Source organism: Paroedura picta, chromosome 6 (genome assembly GCF_049243985.1).
Source record: "Paroedura picta isolate Pp20150507F chromosome 6, Ppicta_v3.0, whole genome shotgun sequence".
In the NCBI taxonomy this organism is placed as follows: Eukaryota; Metazoa; Chordata; class Lepidosauria; order Squamata; family Gekkonidae; genus Paroedura; species Paroedura picta.
Window position 1 is genome coordinate 70,122,900 of NC_135374.1, and position 22,218 is coordinate 70,145,117.

The 22,218-nt window shown below is 42.1% G+C and overlaps 2 protein-coding genes across 8 annotated transcripts in view; both read left to right on the forward strand.

Annotated features, from left to right (window-relative positions):
- The window catches only part of TAB3 (TGF-beta activated kinase 1 (MAP3K7) binding protein 3), a 36,001-nt gene extending 30,360 nt beyond the window's left edge, over nucleotides 1–5,641 (forward strand). For all 7 annotated transcript variants that reach the window (XM_077342947.1, XM_077342945.1, XM_077342946.1 and 4 more), the window contains one exon: nucleotides 1,811–5,641. In XM_077342947.1, coding sequence (XP_077199062.1) covers nucleotides 1,811–1,959 — 149 coding nt within the window. In that variant the 3' untranslated portion in view covers nucleotides 1,960–5,641. The remainder of the gene's footprint in view (nucleotides 1–1,810) is intronic.
- A 2,846-nt stretch (nucleotides 5,642–8,487) lies between these two features.
- Nucleotides 8,488–22,218, forward strand: part of TASL (TLR adaptor interacting with endolysosomal SLC15A4) — an 80,850-nt gene continuing 67,119 nt past the window's right edge. The window contains exon 1 of the mRNA XM_077342987.1: nucleotides 8,488–8,969. Coding sequence (XP_077199102.1) covers nucleotides 8,813–8,969 — 157 coding nt within the window. The 5' untranslated portion in view covers nucleotides 8,488–8,812. The remainder of the gene's footprint in view (nucleotides 8,970–22,218) is intronic.

The window sequence follows — 22,218 nt, forward strand, 5'->3', positions numbered from 1 at the left end:
GAGATGGATTCCATCTACTTTTATGCTTAGCTTTCCTTAGGTTGTGCAAGGTGATTTTTGGCTTAGTGGTGTAGATTCTTGCAGTTTAGCAACCTTGTCCCTCCACCTCACTGGTTTTTATTTAGGAGCTTCCTGCCCTTTCCTTTTTGTGATTTTTGTCCACTGGGGAGAAAAGAACAGAACTAAGGCAGCTGTGCAAGTGATGCTATTCTAGTTCATCTGTCTCTCCCACCTTACTTTTTAGTGTGGCTTTTACCCATTTAAGCAGATTGGGCACTCTTCCAGCAGCAGTGAGGAATTAAGAGACTGACAGAGCCCCAGAGCAATAATTAATTGCCTGAGCAGGAGCCTGAGTGGCCAGTTCCAGTTAATCTGTGATGAAGCCAAGAGTCAGTTAATCCAACAGTTTTTATTTTTCACTTTACATTTTCTAGGGTTGGTTTGTTCAAATCTCGGGGAAGTTACAGATTACCTAAATACTTCACACTGTGGCCCTAGGGTTGAGACAGATTCAGTGGTAAAGAGCTCTCCTATGTCCATCAGAAAAATGACACAGCTTATTCATTAATGACATGTAATTATCAGAAGTCTGTCTTCTAGTGAACTTAGGGGAATAAAAATCATACATTTTATACTTTGTGCTGAGTGTATGATATTGTATAGTTTGGCCTTCTGTGATCATTGAATGTATGTCCATATTTGGAACATTCATGTCACTCACAGTCTCAAAATACCAGCTAATGGAGAAAACCTCTGTAAAGATTTTGAGAAGAAATAAGAAAGAAAGTATTTGAAGGGGCATTAAACGTATTATTTCTCAATATCTTTAGCTAAAATTCAAAACTGCTGGAAAGCAGTTGAAAGAGTATTGGAAGCTCTTATCCTGTGATTCCGACTATATTTAGCTATTGTGCAAAGCCTACCAAGTGTCTGGACACCAAATATATTACATATTACATTAGATTTTCACCCTAAGTTGAATTCCTTGAGTGCTTGAATTCAAGATGGCTTGTTTATTTTATGCACTTTATACCCCTCCTCTTTACCAAGATTCAAGGATGATTACACAGTGTAAAACACTGCAATCAAACAGCAGGAGACAATGCAATAGGACTAGGATTACAAAAATTGGAAACAATACCAAAAGTATGAGACCTAGATGGACACAATCCAGTGGGAGGGGGTTGCATGTTTTTTTAAATCTGTAAAGCCTATGTGAAAATAGCCTGCTTTATCATAGTGGTTGATATCTTTTTCTTTGTTAGTAGTGCTTCTTGGGCTGCTCTTGATATCTGTGGTTTCCTACTATGTTTCAGTGATTCCAGTGTATAACTCCTGCAATACTACCTCAGATATTATTTCAGAAGCTACTGTGTTTCAGCTCACTGAAATGCTGGAAGCAGTAAATGAGTCTAACTTTATTACAGTCGCTCAGACCAAGTTAAGAAGCAGTAAATGTATTAATCTTCAACCTAGTTTCAGAGTGGTATGGGAGTCCAATCTAGCAACTATCTGGTACCCCAGACATATTCTGACACAGTATCTAATCTGAAGCTTTAAAACACTTGAAATAATGTAAAATCAGTTACAATTACACACAGACAAGTGCATGTAATAGCATACGGCTGTTTCCCAAGATATTATCTATAATCTGGGTGGCCGGGGAACCTTGGCATTCCCTAGAGACAGAGATAGCAAGTGGAGGAGTACATTTTCAGATGTTAAACTTTCAGTGTTATCATTATCAACTTTATTGTTATTCCTGTGGTGTGTATTTAAAGGTAGATTTCTAAAATATCATTCTCTTCAGATCATCAGAGCAGTTCCAAGCAAACTGTGCGATCACAGCCAAGGGATGAAGACTTTGAAGGAGCTCCATGGAATTGTGATAGCTGTACTTTTTTGAACCACCCAGCACTGAATCGCTGTGAGCAATGTGAAATGCCACGGTATGCCTGAATCCACCAAGGGCTGCTTTGGATTTATTTTTAAAGGCTCTTGAGCACACAGCCATAGAAGAAGGAGGCAGGGAGCACCTTTCAGTCCATCTGCCAGGCATTTGCCAGCCAGGCATTGTCAAAATTATGAGAGAAATCCCCCTTCCACTCATGCTGCACTAAAGATTAGTATGGGAAGAAAAACAACATTCTCTTATCTCACTCTGTTGAGCTAGGCTGAAAGGATACTCCGAATCAAAAAAGGATTCCCTCCATGAAGAATGTATACAGGAAAACCGGTGATTGCTGCTGTTCTGGCCCCTATAATCACAAATACCGGGTAGTAGCCCTGACATATATTTTTATAAGCATAGAACTTTTCCTTTGTGGTGTGGAGTGTTACAGATATCCAGGCGAACTGTGAAGAGCCAGAGCTGATGATGAGTCTGGCCACAGCAAGCTGGGAAACAAAAGGCTCTCTGGGCTTCCAGATTGTAAACTACTGAAAAAGAAGATGGGGAAAAAATTGAAAAGAATAAAAGGCTATTAGTAAATGCTGCTTTTTTCAGGGTAATTTAAGTCTACACAATTGCTGTTTTGAAATTGTGAATTGTGGTGAGGAGGGAGACGTACTGTATGAGCCTTATTTATAGAGTACAATCAGAGGTGATTTTACAATCCCTTTTGCTTGTACAGCACTCACCAAGTCATGTTAACACTGGTAATTAAGTAATTATACCATATTGCCGCAGAAAACTAGTGCTGCATGCTTTTATTAGGCCATTGTGTTTTAAAGCAAAAGTAAAGTATGCTTTTATAAATAATGTTCCCTTGACTGTGCTTGACTACAGTGGAGCGGACGTATGCCAAATGCCGAACTATTCCAAATTTCTCTTTGGAAGACTTGAGCTCAGCCATCCTTATGTATAAGAAGTGTTTGCACCCTGTTCCTTAGGCCTTTCAGCTTCCAATTATGTGAAGAATTCATGATGTTTACAGCACAGAAGGTACTTTGTGCCCCCATTCTGATTTAGCTGAAAATTAGTAATCAATATTAGCTCTTCATTAAGGGTTTATTTGCACCTTGTTAATAAACCAGCCTGTATTGACTAGAAGAAGTGGCATATCTTTGGTGAGGTAATTTGCATAGTCCCACCCAAGACAAAACCCTTGGAATTGTACTGGTACTTTTATGCATCTGACATTATAAAGGGGGTGTTTGGTTCGAGTGCTTTAGGTTGCTGAATAATGCAGTCATTTGTGAAGGTTTCTTGGTTCTGAAGCTGTGAGTATTTCTAAACAATGTGCAAAATTGTTCCAGATTTTTTTTTCTCACATGCAAAACACTGAGACAGTGTCTGATTTCTCACACACTCTGATTGTGTTACTCCAGTCCCCACAGATTCTGCAAGAGAGTGTTTGGCCATGTAGATGTATACAGTTGATAATGGTAAGAAAGCTTAAGTTTGTCATTCAAAATTGAGTTTATCTAGTATGCTTCTGACATGTTACTTGATCTAAATCTTACAGAAAATATCAGACAGGACAAGGAAAACAAAAGCGATTAGTGTTGAGATTTTTATTGAAATTCCAGACTTGTAATTCTTTTGCAAATATGACCTATGAATGTCTGAAGGAAATTTTTAAAAATCCTCTTGCCCTTAATAAGTGTCAGGAGTTAAATTATGTAATTCTTCCCTTTTATAAAACAGAAAATAATGATTTGAAATATATCAGTTGAATTTTTGTTATCAGTTAAGTAACATCTTTATGTCCTGAGCTGTGCAGTAGCAATTGCTATGATTTCATCTTTGTGCATTTGTGTTTTATCCATACTTGTTTCCATTTGGCACCTATTCACACTGCTATTGGCAAGCAAATTATAGTGATTAAGTTAACAGTAGTAGCATGTTTGAGCAGTATGTACTACATCATCATAGCAATATGACTGCCAATGGTTTTGCTTAGGAAGGAGGAAGTTTACAAGAATTTCACTCAGTCTATCAGTTTAGGGGCATTCCATCTTAAGTGACTACTTTCTGAAGTCAAGCAATGTAATTGTAAGCCGTTTGATATACTTGCATGACTCTGAGCCCATAGAACCATTCCTGTTCTGTTGTTTGAGTCAAAGAATGCTCAAGGCATGTGAATTCCCTTCTCCCCCCTACCCCCTCCCTCCGCATTCCTATACAGATTCTTTGATTCATGGGATAAAACAGGGAAACCATATACATAAAACAACACTACACACTGAATATGCATATTTGATGTTTTGGAGACCCATTTCCATTTGCTGTTGGCTTTCACTTACAGGTAGAAGGCAAAAAAGCAGCATACTGTGGGAAATATGATAGCTGGTAGTAATGATGATGATTCATACAGCAAAGCTTGAAGCAAGTCAATAATCCTTATTTGTTCACTGCAAAAATATCTTGTACATGTTAAATGTAAATATCCATTCTCACTGTAATGACCAGTTAGCAATGAAATTGAGATATAGGGGACTTAAATTTTAATTTGGAAGAGTTACATACAAGTATTGTAATCGTTGGGGATATCTTGTTTCTCTGTATCTGAAGATGCGTGCAGGCACATAAAAGCTGATCTGAAATATAAACTTTCACTTGGAAGACACTGGGAATAGATGATTCAACCAACGTGGTTTTAGATCACGCCCCAAATAAAATTAATTTCATAGAAAGTTTTGATTAATACATTCAGGCCCCTATTATCACTTGACTACAAAATGCATTGATACATACAACTTGGAAATGTGCACATCTGAATGATGGGATTTTTGTGGCCATCGTGATTTTAAAAAATGCACTACTTTTTAATAATCACTGAGCTCTTTCCCATGTCTGTAGAGCTTGGGTAAGTACAGTGGGGTAATCTATTTGGACATTAGATATTCAAGGCTTTTCCCAGGTTATCAAAAATATTTCTGTTTATAAATGCCTATTTTATATTTAACTACTGTTAAGATGCTTCTCTTTCAAATATGAAATACAAATGCTCCCTCCAGTTTTAGTCGATAGAATAGGTTGTGGGAAAGTCAGAAAACTGCAAACCAAAAGTAAGTTCTGAACTTGGATATATGATGAACTGTCAAGCTAGTTTGTTTGTGTAGAGTGGGAGGGGCTAAGAAAAGAGAAAACGTTTTGTGAAATAGATCAAATTGAGAGGTGTGTTTGTGAGTCTGTGGTATGTGTGTATTTTCCTTATTTGACAGATGTACAAAGCCGGTATAATTTTTAAAGAGCTGGTCTCAGTCATGCTATTAAGTCACATTTTCCTTCTTTAACAGTTGCTTTCTTTCATTTATTATATGTTCCAGTTTTGCATGCACCCTTCATTTCTCCCCATTATGATTGTAAGCTTCTTTAAAGTTATTTGGATGCACATATTTTGAAATTGGGACAAAACTGCAAAATAAAAACATGTTTTAAACAGAAGATGAACAGACTAAATGTTCCGATTAATAGGACTGTGACACTGGATTGACAAGCATTTAATAAAAGAAAAAAGCCGTTGTGTTGCCTAGAATGTGAAATTGGTTCATAGTACAGTATATGAGGTAGCCAGCTGGGTGCACCTTTCCTCTAAAATAGTGTTTCTTCTGATACTGTACATGCTCAGATGCAATAGTGAATCTACGATAAAAGAAGAAAACATGCACAGAAATAAATGTGTATTGTAGCCAACACTGCCTCTGTGTGTTGTATCTTTTTTATCCAAGTAATTGTTCTACATGTCTTTTATGTGTGTGTGTGTGTCTGTAGTTGGAACATTCTCATTTATGTTTATCTAATCAATCATAAGTTTGATGAGTTAATGCAGTATTGGTCTGTGTCTCTTAAGATCTTCAAGCAAGAGTTTATAAAATGTTATTTGTATAGCAAAACTAGTGTGTCTAATTCATGCTTTCTCCTTGGTTGAAATCCTGTTAATTTTTACAAACACCAGTAGTTCTAAATTATGTAAATAAGGTGTTCCTTACATTCTGGATATCTGTTTGCTATGAATGGAAAACTTAGTGCAAGTTGAATTGGGACCTCCAAAGGTCAATATAATGGGAGCTTTAGTTTCTGGGGAGGAAATAAACAAAAAAACCCACACAACACAATACGTTTTTAATATGGTGTAAGGAGCTTTTTAAAAAAATACTATAACTTGCTTTGACACCCAGTCTCTTTGCTTACTATCAAGTCTTCCTCCCAAACCCATTATCATATTACATGACAGATTTTGGATTGTGTTGTGCAAGAGCTCTTTTTCAGTAATTATTAAACTTAGAACCTTCACTCCAAAAGGAATAAAGTAGTGCCCTTGCGGATCTCCTGTGAAACCTATTGAATTCTTTAGGGTCATAATTGTACCTTCTGGGACTCCTCTTTTACAGATAGTAGCTTAGTGTTCTGAAGAAATAAGGTTTTTGGATTACAGCTTTAGGTGTTGTAGACACTTTTCATCTTGTTTTAATAAATTTCAGGGATTTTTTCCTGACTCTCTTCAGTTCTAACATACTCAATTGGATTTTTTAAAACTTATTTCTGCTAAAATATTTTATTAATATTCTTTTTAAGCACTTGCTCTAATTTCTGGATTTTCGCAACTAATTTTCCAAGTATGAAAAGCACAACTACGTTGCACTGAACTATCATCCAGAACGCTGAATATGTTTGCTGATGGAATAACTTCCTGAACCTAGAACATTGTTTTTGCATTTTTATTGAACCATGTATATGCTGGGAAATTGATTCCCTCATAAATGAAACTGGATTGGACCGTAGTTGATCCATGTTCCCTGTGCAAAGATTACACCCACTCTTAATGCCTAGAGAGATTTTAAGACTAGTGGGCTATAGTACACAGCAGGAAAAAGAGTGTTTTCTGTTTTAGTGCCTGCAGCAACAAATCAATCTGTAAATCTTTCTTATCTGGGCGAGGAAGAAGTTTTTGCATTTTAAAGAATGAGAAAGTGGAGGATGAAAGAAGTATTTGGGTATTCATGGATTACATAAAGGCGAATAATGCCACTGGAGATATAATTTGTTGTATTTCCATTTCAAAAGCCATGGAAATTCTAGGATCAAAAGATCTAAAAGAAAATGATATTATGAACTCACTTATGCTTCAGGAAGCATGGGATCGTAAGCAAAGGGAATTGCCTCTCTTCACTACAGAAGGAGTACAGGATGTGTACTGAGAAACAGTATGTGAGTCATCAAGGGATAAGGATCAGATATGTGGCTAAAGGATGGTCACAAGAAGAGGGTACATGTATGTGTAGGGCATATGGGAAAAGAAGAATAGGGAATAGTGACAACAGTGTATTCAGGTACCCAGAGAGCCAGTGTGGTGTATAGTTTAAAATGTTGGGCTAGAACCAGGGAGACCTAGGTTCAAGTGCCATATTCAGACTGATACGTATCACAAGATTGTTGTATCACAGATCAGGTGGAGGAAGTAAGGTAAATTGTCTTGAGATCCCTGATAGTGTGCTGGCTCAGGCTGCAGTCTGGTGGTGTCAGATTTCACCAGGAGCCACTGGGAGACCAGAGTCAAAATCCAGGAGTCTAAAGCTGTAAAGCAAGGGCATCCCAAGAATCAGTCTGGTCAGAAATTTCAGGAGTCAAACGAGAGAGGTGTCAGCAAGGCAGAAATCACTGTGCACGGCTGTGTTCACGCCTGCCATCAAAGTAGCCCTTAAATAGTTCCTCAGCTCTCATCCTGAAATGACATCAATCTCAAGGCTAGGTGGGCTGCAAGGCTGAGATGCCCCATCCCCCACGAGGGCAAACCTTCCCCTCACGGTGGCCATTTCTCTGCTGGCCGCTGAGAGGGAAGGTAGACCTGTGGCTCCCCGTCCCCCGACTGCGGAAGCAAAAAGGCTTCTGCGGGCCCGGGGAGGGTGCTGGGCAGCTCGCAGAGCCGCCCAGCGCCCTCCCCGGCCCCACAGAAGCCTCTGCCGATAGGGGGGGGAGAAAAAGGCTTCTCCGGGCCCAGGGACGGCGCAGGCCGGCTCGCAGGGCCGCCCAGCGCCATCCCCGGCCCCAGGGAAGCCTTTGCCGGTGCGGGGCTGGAGGGGAAAGGCTACTGCCACCTCCCAAGCCTTAAGCGCTTCCCAGGGACCGGGGAGGACGACCACTGGCTTACAGAGCCAGCTGTCACTCTCCCAGCCCCTGGGAAGAGCTTTCTCCCCCCCCCCCCCCCCAGCCTTAAGCTCTTCCCAGGGATTGGGGAGAATGACCGCTGGCTCGCAGAGCCAGGTGTCACTCTGCCCGGCCCCTGGGAAGGGCTTTCTCCTCCCCCCCCCAGCCTAAAACCCTTCCCAAGGGCCGGGGATCGCGCTCCCGAATGGCTTCAGCCTGTGGCCGGCAGGAGCCCTTCCCAGCCACCCAGCTACCGCTGCCAGGGCAGTTGAGAACAGCTAGCGCCTGCTGTATTAATTTTACAGCGGGCTTAATTACTAGTTCCATAATAATTTGTACTTTGCAGTAGGCTTTGTTTTTTGTTCTTTTGTATTTATTAAAGGCCTGCTATATGCCCATAAAGTGTAAAAACATAACTATCCTAACTGCTACATCTTGGAGGGCAAAAGATGACTGGTAGTGAATGACAATAGCAGAATAAAGGTAAAGTCAAATAATAGTCAGTGAACTTGTGGCATAATCAAGCAAAGCAGCCATATCCTGATTCCTTCTGGCACTTTAAACAAGTGTCACTCAAAAGTCATCACAGTCATGAAGTCAGAAATACTGTATGCAGAAATAGTGGGTTGTGCATGGTTTTTAAAAAGAGGGCTTTAAATATTTCTATCAATTGGATCCATCACAAGCATTTGCGGATGAAGCTGCAGCCTAAGACACATTATGCACGACGGCAGCTACACTGTGCCGTGCCGTGCCGTTGCAGCGAGGCCAAAAGCCCTGCTGTCCCCCGTGTACACACGGGGGTGGAGCTCCACCAGCTGTGCTGGCACAATAGCCTCATGCACACAACACGGGGCCAGAAGCACCAAGAGCACTGGTAAGTGGCAGCAATGGCTGGGGGTTGGATTGGGGGCAGGGGGGCCCCACTGCAGGATGGTGGGGAGCAGCTTGCTGTTCTCCAACCATGGTGGGGGCAGGGGTCGCCCCTGTCGTCTCCATGAGAGGTGTTGCTCGGGGGAGGAGCCAGGCTTCCAATTATACATGGGACTCAGTCAGGCTGGCCCTTGCCTGTGCCATCTGGAGTCCCAGGACTCCAGAAGAACCCGCATTTCATTAACATGGGTCTTCCAAGGGCCTGGGCCAGGACACACCCGTGTTGGCAGTGGTGGCATGCTTAATCGGGGATTTTCCTCAATGTCCTGCCGCCGCCAGCACAGACATTCTGGCACATGCATAATGGGTCTAAGACAGAGCACAAAGGTTGAGGGGCTAGGGAGGTTTACATTTCTATTGCAAGCATAATTACTATTGCTATTTTCCTGGGCTTTGTAGGTTTTCCATTGACCTTGGTATCATTTGTAGGAAACTTTAAAAAAAAAAGATAATATTGCTATCTTTCTGATGTAACCAACAAGATTCTGGTGCCCAAAAAGAAGGTAATCAGAAATGAGACATGTCCCACTCCCTGACTTTTCATAGGATTTACATTCTGAGTCATTATTTTATCCATACAGAACAGTTAGCGTATCTATCTGCCAGATAGGATTATTCTGATTATCAGAAAGTGGAAACACTCTATACAGAAATCACCACATAATTGTCCTGGTTTTTGGAAAGTGTTCTGATTACAAGCATGGAGTTATTTACTCTGGAGTCAAAGGGCTGGCTGAAGAGCAGAGAGAAGAAGATACATGCTCCCTTCCCCATCAGCTACATTCAGCCAGCCCACCTGCTCTGTGTAGAGAAAGACAAAGATATAGAGAGACAAGAGATAGTCTATCACCCCCTCCCTAATATGTGCCTTCCTGGGAACAAAGAGGAATGTAATGTAGAGCAGTGGTCCCCAACCACCCAGCTACGGCCCGGTGCCGGGCCATGAAGGCCCCGGCACCGGGCCATAGCTCCCGCTCCCCGCCCCCCCGCAGTGAGAAATTTACCAGGCCGCAAGCAAATCGGCCACCAAGGCGGCCGATTAGCTTGCGGCCTGGCAAGCTTCTTTTTGTGGGGGGGGAGAGGGAAGCAGGGCCGCCGGCGCAAACGTGCATGCAAGGCAGTTTTGCACATGTGTGGAAGTGCCGCGCATGCATGTTTGCGGCCGCACATGGCACAAACGCCGGGTCTTCCCCCCCCCACCAGTCCGCAGCCTTAGAAAGGTTGCAAACCACTGGTGTAGAGGTTAAGAATAGTGGCCTCTAATCTGGAGAACTGAGTTTCATTTCCCACTCTTCCACATGCTGCCAACTGAGTGACCTTGACCTAGTCATAGTTCTCTCAGAGCTCTCTCCACCTCACCTCACAGGATGTCTGTGGTGGGAAGAGGGAAAACTGACTGTAAGTTGCTTTGAGACTCTTTAAGGCAGAGAACACTAGTACAGACAACCAGCAGGTAGGCAGGAGTCCACAATTTATAAAGGATATAAGTAATAGCCCAGCGTTCCCAGCTTGTGCTTGGGGATTCTGAAACATCAGTGAGTAAGAAGTGTGATATATACGACAGCCTTACTCAAGATCCCCCTTGCCAAATGGCTTGCCAAATGGCTTGTTGGTGCTGGTAGTGGAAAGAAGATGGGTAACGTGTCCCCTTCGTTGTGTGTAAAGAAAAAGTGGTTCTGGGGGTATCTGTTTTTAAACAAAACCAGAGCACATAGGTTATTTGCACTAAATTTTATAACTGAAAAATCATTGAAATCACTTCTCCATCTAGCTGCCTTCCAGTATCAGATTTGTCTGAGAGAAAAATCCTCTCAGACTACAATGAGATAATGAGTACAATGAGATAGGGATGGAAGAAAGGTTTAGCATCAATTTTTATTTTAAAAATAGGTTCTGTCAAAGGAGGGGAGTTAAAGAACAATCTGAAAGAAATTTAGACCAGAAAATAACACAACTAGTTAAGGCTTTTAAGGAGCAACTAAAAGAACTTAATTTTTTTTAAAATTCTAGTGGAACAAAATGGATTATGAACACAACAGGGTTTATTCATGGGTGTTTAAAAGACCAGGATTCTACAAGGAAGGTATCCTTTGGTGACCTCTCAGAGCTTTCAGATGAACAATACAGTTCCAATGCAATAGAACAGAACAATATTTTGAGAACAATAATTCTAGCAATTCCGCTTCTTCATCATCTTTTGTACAAGGATGTGCAACCCCAGCTCAGATGAAGTATACTGTCAACAGGAAGAAAACCACGGTGGAAACATCAGTGCACAATTTATCTGATAAAATACTTAATGGGACAGCTATGCTAGCTTGCGCAAAGACACATGTTTGTTTTTGTTTTTTAATGTGCTAGCTATGCCCATTCATGCTAAATTATCTCAAAGTCGGATGTGGAGTTTTGGTTTGGGGTTATGGCAGGTGTTGCCAATCCAGGAACGACATCTTTATCCATCAAAGGAAACACCATATGTCTAAGTCAGGGGTAGTCAAACCGGCCCTCCAGATGTCCATGGACTACAATTCCTATGAGCCCCTGCCAGCGAATGGGAATTGTAGTCCATGGACATCTGGAGGGCTGCAGTTTGACCACCCCTGGTCTAAGTCTTCACAATGGTTGCTGTAAAGCCAACAAAGTCAAAAAGGCTGTGATGTGTTTTTCATAAGGTGACCAGATTTTAACATTGGTAAAGCAGGACACCATTGACCGGGGGGGGGGGGGGTTCTAGATAAAAAATTGGGTCTATACCGAGCAACAAAAATTTTCATAGAACGCAAAAATAATATTGTAATATATATATATTTTTACTTTCAACATAAGTACAATTTGCCAGGTGCCCCCAGATGTTCCTCCAAAAGTGGGACAATCTAGTCACCTTAGTTTTTCAACAGATGGGAAATTGTGGGTTGCAAGGTGAGGTTTATGGTTCCTTAAGGATGCAGACTGGTGAACCAGACTGAAAAGGCCCTGGCCTGGGTAGAGGCCAGACGAACTTCCCCCAGGCCACGGATCTCCAGTAAGTTGGCACCCACATAGTGAAGTGCTCTATAGGGGGCATAAGTAGGTAAGTGGTCCCTCATGTAAGCGGTTCCTCATTTATAAGCAATCTAATCTTAGTGGGCTTCACCGTTGAGAAAGGCTGTTTTTACAATGCATCTGCCCTTTCCCAGAGTCAGACCTTAACTATATTTCTGCTGTGCCTCCCAAGAGTCACCTGTTAACCCTTGACTGCCTGCCCCTCCCTCAGTGTTCCATCAGCCTTCTGAAAACTGACTCAATATAGCTGCAACTGTCAACTTCACTCAGGCCTTTGCAGTGGTTGTTTGTTTGATAGTTAGGAGATAGAGAACATCCTGTCCAGCACATTTACCCACAAAGCTATATGGCAGAGTGTCTAGTTGTGCCTGTATCTCCCACGAGTTGGGTCTCTACTAGTTATGTAACTCAATGCAGTTGAACGTAAATGTATGTAGCTTTTTAGGATGTGTGTTGTGATTTATGTATACTATCTGAATTCATGCAACTAGCCCTATGGTATACATAATTATTCTTCTACTGTAAAATGGAGCAGGTTGGAGTTGAGAGGGAACTTCTAGTCAATGTTTGAGATACTAATAGAGATGCAAATTGAACTGGGTACTTTTCAGTCTCTGAGCCTCAATCACACTTCAATTCCTGACTGAAATAAAGTTATGTGTGATGTGCAGTTGTGCATGGAAGATGATTTGGCCTCTTTGCATGGATTTCTCTTGCAGAATCAGAAAGCATATTTTACAGTTTTGGGGGGTAATTACAAGGCAAACAAAAGAAGAAACTGACTAGAAAAGAAGGAACAGAACCAGAATATGGTATCGGAGATGAAGATGGAAACGAGAGTAAGGGGTGGGTTATATGCTGAACATTTCTAGTAGTTTTGTTAGTCCTTTCCTTGAAATAAAGCTGCATGATTTTCAGCAGTGCTACCAAGGATGGAAAACGGAGGCAGTAGCTTAAGGCAGAAGTCAGTATGAACAGGTTTTAGTGAAAACATGCCCTGAATGGTGAGTAGCAGCTGTGAAATGTGAAACGGAGATCAAAGGAGGTGGCATGGGGAATAAAATAAGAGTCTGAGGAATCAGCAGGATTATCAAAGTTGAAGTCCCCATGGATAAAGGTGACTGACAGCATAGGAACGAGCAGAACTAAGCATCAAAGTTAGAAAGAACACAGGTATCAAAACCAGCAAGATGGGGAGGATAAAATGTACCATTATGTATTAGGTAGTAGGATGCATCAAGTCACAAGGTTAAAAAGAGTTCTGATGACCTCCCTTAAGGGTCCATCACATGGTCCTTGACCCGGGCCAGGGCCTTTTCAGTCCTGGCCCCAACCTGGTGGAATGAGCTCCCAGAAGAACGAAGGGCCCTGCGGGATCTACCAGCCTTCCGCAGGGCCTGTAAGACGGAGCTCTTCCACCAGGCATATGGTTGAGGCCAGGGCAGCTCTCCCACTAATCCATCAGAGGATCCCCTCCAATATTGAGATCTCTAACATCGAGAACATTGTTAGATCTATTGTATGGGTGCCACCCATTTCTGAATATTATTCTCCCCACCAGGCTGAACTTGGGGGGAAGTTGGGTAACTAAGATCAGAATTGTGACCACCGCCGCTTATATGTTATACTAGGAAATAAGCCCGCTGTGGGATAAATACAGCGGGCGCTAGCTGGGACATAGAGTGTGGTAGGGTAGCTTACCGGCTCAGCGGGTCCCTCCATGGCCGCGGAGGATGTTTGTGGGCCTTCATTGTGCCGATGTTCTGGTCTTCTTGAAATCCTGTGAGGCCGCAGCATTGTGCGGCCGGCGAGGTGTGCTGGGCACAGCCGGGTCAGGCAGCAGCGACGGCATAGGGAGCGTTGCTGCGGCGGTGTGTGGTGGTGCAGGCCGCTGCTGGCTGCGCGGGCCAGCGCCAAGGTCTGAGGTCAGTGGGTGTGGATGTAAAAGGTGGCGGCACCACGGGCATGGTCATGGGGCCGGCTCCCAAGGTGTTACAGCGGCAGCCGTGTTGGGTGGCAGTGCAGGGCGCTGGTGGCTGTGCGGGGCGGTGGCGAGGCCTCAGGGAAGTCGGTGCGGCTTGAGGAGGCGGCGGCGGGACGGGCGCGGGTGCGGGGCCGGCAAGCACTGTGTCGCGGCTGCAGCGGTGAGGCAACGTTGCTGGGTGCGGTGGGTGGCAGGGCGGCCTGGTCCCGGGCGTGGTAGGCAGCGGTGTGGCCTGAAGTGAGTGGCCGGCGGTTGCGGTGGCTCCCCATTGGCAGCTTGGCCCTGGATGGACAGTCGGAGGGCCCAATCAAGAGCCGCAAAGCGGCTCCTGATTGGGCCCTCTGAGTTTTTATCCCGGACAGGGCCCGACCTAACTCCTCCCCAACAGCCCTTAGCGTTTTATTTAATCCACTCCGCAGGAGCGGTTTAAAGATGTAACTTGTTGTTGATGTTAGTTGTGGTTTTTATGGGGATTTTATTGTGTTTTAACTGTTGATGTTGTAAACCGCCCTGAGACCTATTTGGAGAAGAGCTGTCTAAAAATTAAATAATAATAATAATAATAATAATAATAATAATAATAATAATAATAATAATAATAATGCACAATTTGACATCTTCTCTTAAAGGTTAGATAGCCTTTCTTGAAATTTTAATGCTAATCATTCTCCAGACAGAAGCTCCCATTCACGCATTCAAAGAATGCCAAGTTACATGCTAAATATCATGTTTACCCTCCTCAATTTATGAGAGGTGAATGATGCATGATTATGACACTGTTGCATACATGGCACAAGCATAATTAATTATGTGGAAAATGTATCGAGTGAACTGCTGAACACAAAACTCTTGAAGGACATTTTGAAGCATAGTATAAACAGTCACATTTACCACATTTCATATGGCATTTACCAGAAATGCCGGAGTCCCGAACCTTCAGAGAATGGCCATTCAGCACAGCTATTTAATCTTTATTGCAATGGAATATCTCCATAGCAGCGGATGTTGATGAGGCCATCTGGAAGTAGCAGTAACAGGACAAATAAGTAAAACATACTTCTTTTTTTACTGGTCCCTGAAGAGACTTAACTTAAATGTCCTTTTAATTGAAAAGCAGCTGGAGCTATTTATCACAAACAGTTTAGCCATGTGACTGGCTGAAAAATATAGAATACAAATGACAGCAAACAATTTCTGATCCCATATTATAAACTAAAACAGAGTAAAATTGACTGATTAAAACATCTTAATTCTGGCTCGATAAACAACCATTAAAAATTCAGCTACACACAATGTCGTCTCTGCAGAGAGATCATTGAGCAGGAACTGGAGTGCAGCTTTGTCATTCATTAGACCCCAGGGACGAAGTAGAACATACACAGGGTTGCTGGAAAGATTTTGGAGCATTTGGCAACCACTAATCTTTGTTTCAAAATATTAAAAATGAAAACTTTAAGACCTATATAAATGTATATAAAATTACCATCTCAATTATTTCCATTGTTTGTGTATCTCAAGACTGGTTTGCTTGCACTTTGAACTTTGCAGTTTTCTTGATCTTGGGTTCTAGCTAACATTTATATTAGTTTTGGTCGGATGAAACAGCAGAAATTTTTGCTCTGTTTCCCTTTTGAAAATGGCTTTAATCAAGAAAAACAGCTTCAGATTTGTCTTGTTGGTTTAGGCCTTCCTTAGTCTAACAGCGAGCCTCTTGTGGTGCAGAGTGGTAAGCAGCAGAAATGCTGTCTGAAGGTGTCTGTCCATGAGGTTGGGAGTTCAATCCCAGCAGCCGGATCAAGGTTGACTCAGCCTTCCATCCTTCTGAGGTTGGTAAATGAGTACCCAGCTTGCTGGGGGGTAAACGGTAATGACTGGGGAAGGCACTGGCAAACCACCCCGTATTGAGTCTGCCATGAAAACGCTGGAGTGCGTCACCCCAAGGGTCAGATATGACCCGGTGCTTGCACAGGGGATACCTTTACCTTTTAGTCCAACAGCAGATTTTATCTGGTCTGACCTTCAGTGTCGCACACAGGTATAAAAGGTGGACTAGGTTGCTGCTCTACAGTTTTCTTCCAATAGACCCCTGTGAAAAAGGTCACTGTTGTTACTGCAGATCTGATGGAGTGGGCCATAAAATCCTTTGGAACACTTAGGTCTTCAACTTTATATGTTTTTTGGATACAGGACTTCATCTGTAAGCTAATGACAGATGTTGGAACCTGTTACCTAGAAACTGTGAGCCGTGAGACGCAGACAGGAGATCTTTGTAGATAAGCTATTAGAACTACCAGCACCTCGGTAAACACTTCAGAGTTGGCACCGGCTCAGAGAGTAAAGCCTTGTACTAGAAATGCTGGCCCTAAATATAAAATAGGAAAACTGTCTGGAATGTGGGTGAATTGGAATATGCAGGTATCTCAAATGTCTAAGGATGTCATGTCATCATCCTGCTGAATTCTCTGCAGCATACAGTGAACTTATGCTTCCTTAATATAGGTTCTGCTCTTTTTTATTTAGAATTGCTATCTGGTCCTCAGATCTTTCTGAACTACAAATAGTATGGAATAACCCCCATGAAAATGTTGTTTTAAGAACACCAGCTCTACTGCCTCTACTTACACTAAACGTTGAGTAGGTCATGGTAGAAGAAAGATGTCTCTGTTCTGTATTGGGAAACACAGAAGCAATGAGTGTGGGGAGATTCTGTCCTAGGTCCCTCCTGGATGATTTAGTGCAGGAATCCTCAACCCTCGGTTTGCGGCCTGATACCGGGCCGGAAAGGCCACAGTACCAGGCCGCGGCTGGCCGCACCTGCCTCCCCCCCGCAGCAAGCAGCTTGCCAGGCCGCGAGCAAAGCGGCCACTTCACTTGTGGCCTGGCTAGCTGCTCACTGAGGGGGGGGGGGAAGAGGCAGGCGCAGCTGCTGGCACGCCAGCAACGTAAACGCGCATGCGCGGAGCTGCCGCAGGTGCGGCCGGCTGCGGCCTGGTACTGTTTACGCACAGCTGCCATGCGTGCGCGGCACCCTGGTGGCCGGCTCTCCCCCACCCCTGGAGATGGTCCTCGACCCGAAGAAGGTTGGGGACCGCTGTTTTATTGTACCCACTGGTTAGTCATAGACTCCATGCAAATGTGGGGGAACTACTGGAGTGGGCCCCCAACCATATAGTCAGGTGATTGCTCTTTGTTATGTAGGTTCATGTCCTGTCTGTTAGGCGTAAACTGCCTCTTCTGAAATCTGAACCTTTTGCTGAAAGGTGTAAGAGCTCCTAAAATACTTTTGCTTCCTTTTAAACATGGTTTCCCCATCCTTAAACAAAGCTTCTCCCAAATGTGAGACTATGACTAGAGCATCCAGCAGATAGTTTTAAAGCTTTACAGAGTTCCAAAGTTAGGGGGAAAGTAGCTAGTTTTCAGCTGTTTCTACTGCAAAGTAGTAAACATTTTTATATAGAGAGATGGCTATTCATAAAGTTATTTTTTTTTAATGATCTGAAATTATAGTTTACCATACTGATTTTCAATGGGTGATGGCGTTCTGTCTGTAACAGAGGGCTCGCTGTCAGTAATAAAGCCCTAAGGCCTAAGGCCTAAGTGGGCAGAGAGTGGGCATCCCGATTGGGCCCTGCCTGGGGCGGGCCATGCCCAGTCTCTGCCCACCCAGCCGGCCAGGGGCTCTCTGCTGCCATTTCAGCAGATTGCCGCTGGGCACTCCCCAGGACACATATAAGTGCCCTGGGGTTGGGGAGCAGCGGAGAAAGGGGGGCCAAAGGGAAGCAGCCACGGGATTCCCTTCCCTTTGGCTCCCAACGCTGCCTTACAGAGGCAGCGAGAGGGCTTTGGGGGCTGAAGGGAAGCAGCCGCAGGGCGTGGGGGGATTCTAGTTTCTGGGACATTAGTTCATATTCAGCGGTACTGAACCTGCCTGATATTTGTTGGCAGTCCCTTAAAGAGCAGAACTTCATTCAAGTTTTGCAGGCTGGGTGCAGCGATCTCAAGTTTTAGAAATAAATATGTTTGGAGGAGGAAAAAAATGAAGTGAAGGTTAATTAAACAATAGCTCAATTTCATACACAGAGCAGTAAAATAGATCACGTAATTCTTGTCATGCCTATAAGCATACCATATGTTCAGTCAATTATTCAGCTCATCAATTAATATTTACTTACTGAAAACTCCCCCAACAAAGCAGCACACACTTGGAAAAGAATCTGTGAGGAGCAGGAGACATCTGGATTCAGGGGCTTAGGTTTTGCCTTGGCACATATTTTAGAATCCTGCTGCTCACAGTCATTATCCCAGTTATAGAACCTGAAGCAGCCAGCTAAGCATATTAATATTTCTTTTTATGCTTTATTCTTTGACGATATGAATGAGAGTGGATTATGCATTGCCTCAATGAAAGTTTAAAATATAATTTATTTAATAGGATATGAAAATGTATTGAGGTTAGATCTTCATTTTCCTGAAAGCACTATATGGTCTACAGATGTATCTCCTCTATATACAATAGAGAAAATTTAAATCCTCGTTGCTAAGCAATTGGAAGCACTTATCCTTGAAACAGTAAGCAAGATTCTCTTTCATTTGGAATGGTTATACAAAAGGTTATGATGCCCTTGCATCTTATATGATTATTTTCTAAGTTTGTGTTTAATTCTAGTGTTTTTAGGGGCTTCTGTGCAGCCTTTGTTGATCATGTACACTTAACCATCCATACAAGACTCAAATAATTCTTTTGGTCCTTCTCCCATTATTGATTCAATTCCTTTTAGTATTTAACACCTCTAAAATATGTATTACTTCAGAAACATTTTTTCTCTAACAAGCTTAGGTAAACTTACTAGTAATTACCTTTAACTTCTGTTTTAAATGTTTACTTGATTTATACCATAATTTTAATGTGTTAGCGCTATTGTTTTATGTCTAGATCTTATTATTATTATTCTAAATATCTGTTCTATTTTAAGTAGGTTGGACACACCCAATTACTATGTACCTGGATGTTTGTTAGGGTTACAATGTCATAAAAGGTCTGAACTTTGAAAAACGTATGCAATTATGTTTTTTTTTTTTTTTTTTTAGATTTCTCCAAATGTATTAATATGGCTTCTGGCAATCTGAAACAATATTGTGTATTTATCAACATTTTGTCCTCCTGACTTGCCTCTGTCTCTTTCCCCAAACTATATAAAAGGTTCTTATGAGACATGATTAAGATGTACTGCTATAGTAAACAGAAATTTCCCTTTTCAACTTAACATGCCTGTTTCTAACAGAAAACGGATACAGGCATTTCTTCAACCAACTGTTAACAAAATACTAGGGGGTGGTGGGATATTCTTGTCTGATGGAAGAGAATCAATATGATAACTAAAGGAAGATCTAACCCCTGTAAAATAAAACAATGAGTTTCTCATTCTGTAGGAAATATCAAGAGACATAACTTCAAAAATCAAAGAATTCCTATTACTTAGATAAGGGGTAGTCAATTTGTGGTCCTCCAAATATTCATGGACTGCAATTCCCATGAGCCCCTGCCAGCATTTGGTCTGTAGAGATCATTAAATTTTTTCTGGGAATATTGTGTTAAGGAAGACCTAAACTACCATAAAACGAATTGTAATATCCCAAAAAAGGAATCCTTCAGTCTTCAGATGGACTCTGAACGGGAAAGAAATTCAGCAAATGAAATTTTCTCATTTGGGTGTCCTTTCACATCTCACGTAAAATGTGGGTCACTGATAAAACAAAAACCTGTGCCGATAGCATATTAAATTTATTATTATTATTTATTAAATTTCTATACCACACTTCTAATATGGCTCAAAGTGGAAGTGTGAATTATGTTATAGGTACTGCTCAACTCTTTAACCTAAAAGTTATCCCTGTGTGTAAGAGAGCCAGCTTAGTACAGTGGTTAAGAGCAGTGGCCTCTAATCTGGAGAAAACTTCTCATAAACATCTGGTTGGGCACTGCAGAAAATGGAATGCTAAACTAGATGGGTGCCAAGGTCATAGTTCACTTAAGGTGCAGAAAAAATATTTTATTTATTTGTGTTTGTTTGTTTGTATATTTGATTTTTATACCATTGTTCCATATGGCTCAGGGCGGTTCACATAAAACATTGCAGGGGTAATACATAGAACAGACTAAGCATATAACACAGTTGTAAAATAAGATACCAACAATAATTGAACACTGGTTCTAAATTAACAGAATTTCAATGGCTTTGGTTAACAATAATATAAGAACGACAACCTTGGATCAGTCCTGGATAAGTCAACCTACCAAGTACATCTTGTAAGTCACGATATTAAAAAGGCTAAGAACCAGTGCCTTAAGGAATACTCTAGTGATATTTAGTTATTTATTTACACTGGAGCTTTTTTTTCAGTCTTTCTCAGTAGATTCAGGGTGGGTGAAGCATACAGTATAGTACTATTACCACAGTGTAACAAAACACCACTATTTGGCATATTTATAGCACATGAATGGGACAAACAGCACCACTGTAATCATGTTTTATTCAATAGGATTTGTCTCCTGTTAAAACAACATTAGAAAAAGTTTTGTGTTTTGAATTGGAGGCCTAATTTTGTAGGCTCTTGCAGCTGGAAATGCTTCTAAATTAGAGTAGCAATTGTTTATGGACAAAAATATACTGATACTGTCAATTCAAAAAACTATGCTGAAATCCCCCCTTCAAGGATCGCTGCCTTGTTGTGGCAAGGGGGCTTGCGTAGTTCAGTGAAGCTATGAGCTATACCGTGCAGGGTCACCCAAGACGGACAGGTCATAGCTGAGAGCTCTGACAAAAGGTGATCCACTGGAGAAGGAAATGGCAAACCACTCCAGTATCTTTGCCATGAAAACTCTATGGACAGTTCCAATAGGCATAACGATATGACGCCGGAAGATGAGCCCCTCAGGTCGGAAGGTGTCCAATATGCTACTGGGGATGAGCAGACGGCTAGTACGAGTAGCGCCAGAATGAATGAAGCGACTGGGCCAAAGCCGAAAGGACGCTCAGTTGTGGAAGTAACTGGTGGCGAAAAGACAGTCCGATGCTGTAAAGATTTTTATTCCATAGGAACCTGGAACGTCAGATCCATGAATCAAGGTAAGCTGGACGTGGTCAAACAAGAAATGACAAGACTGAACATTGACATTTTAGGAATCAGTGAACTAAAATGGACAGGAATGGGTGAATTTAATTCAGATGACCATCAGGTATACTACTGTGGACAAGAATCTCGCAGAAGAAATGGAGTAGCCTTCATAATCAATAAGAGAGTAGGAAAAGCTGTCTTGGGATACAATCCCCAAAATGACAGAATGATCTCAGTTCGAATCCAAGGCAAACCATTCAACATCACAGTGATCCAGGTCTATGCCCCAACCACTGCTGCTGAAGAGGATGAAGTTGATCAGTTCTATGAAGCCCTACAACACCTTCTAGAAGCAACGCCAAAAAATGATGTGCTTATCATCATGGGGGATTGGAATGCTAAAGTAGGAAGCCAAAAGATAACCGGGATAACAGGCAAGTTTGGCCTTGGAGTACAAAATGAAGCAGGGCACAGGCTGGTAGAATTTTGTCAAGAGAATACAATGGTCATAGCAAACACTCTTTTCCAACAACCCAAGAGACGACTCTACACATGGACATCACCAGACGGTCAACACAGAAATCAGATTGACTATGTGCTCTGCAGCCAAAGATGGAAAAGTTCTATCCAGTCAATAAAAACAAGACCAGGAGCTGATTGTGGTTCAGATCATGAGCTTCTTGTTGCAAAATTTAGGCTTAAATTGAAGAAAGTAGGGAAAAGCACTAGGCCACTCAGGTATGAACTAAATCATATCCCCAACGAATACACAGTAGAGGTGACAAATAGATTTAAGGAATTAGATCTGATAGACAGAGTGCCTGAAGAACTATGGACTGAGGTTTGCAACATTGTACAAGAGGTAGCAACTAAAACCATCCCAATGAAAAAGAAATGCAAGAAATCAAAATGGCTGTCTGAGGAAGCTTTACAAATAGCTAAGGAGAGAAGGGAAGTGAAAGGCATGGGAGAAAGAGAAAGATACACCCAATTGAATGCAGAATTCCAGAGAAAAGTTAGAAGAGATAAGAATGCCTTCTTAAATGAACAG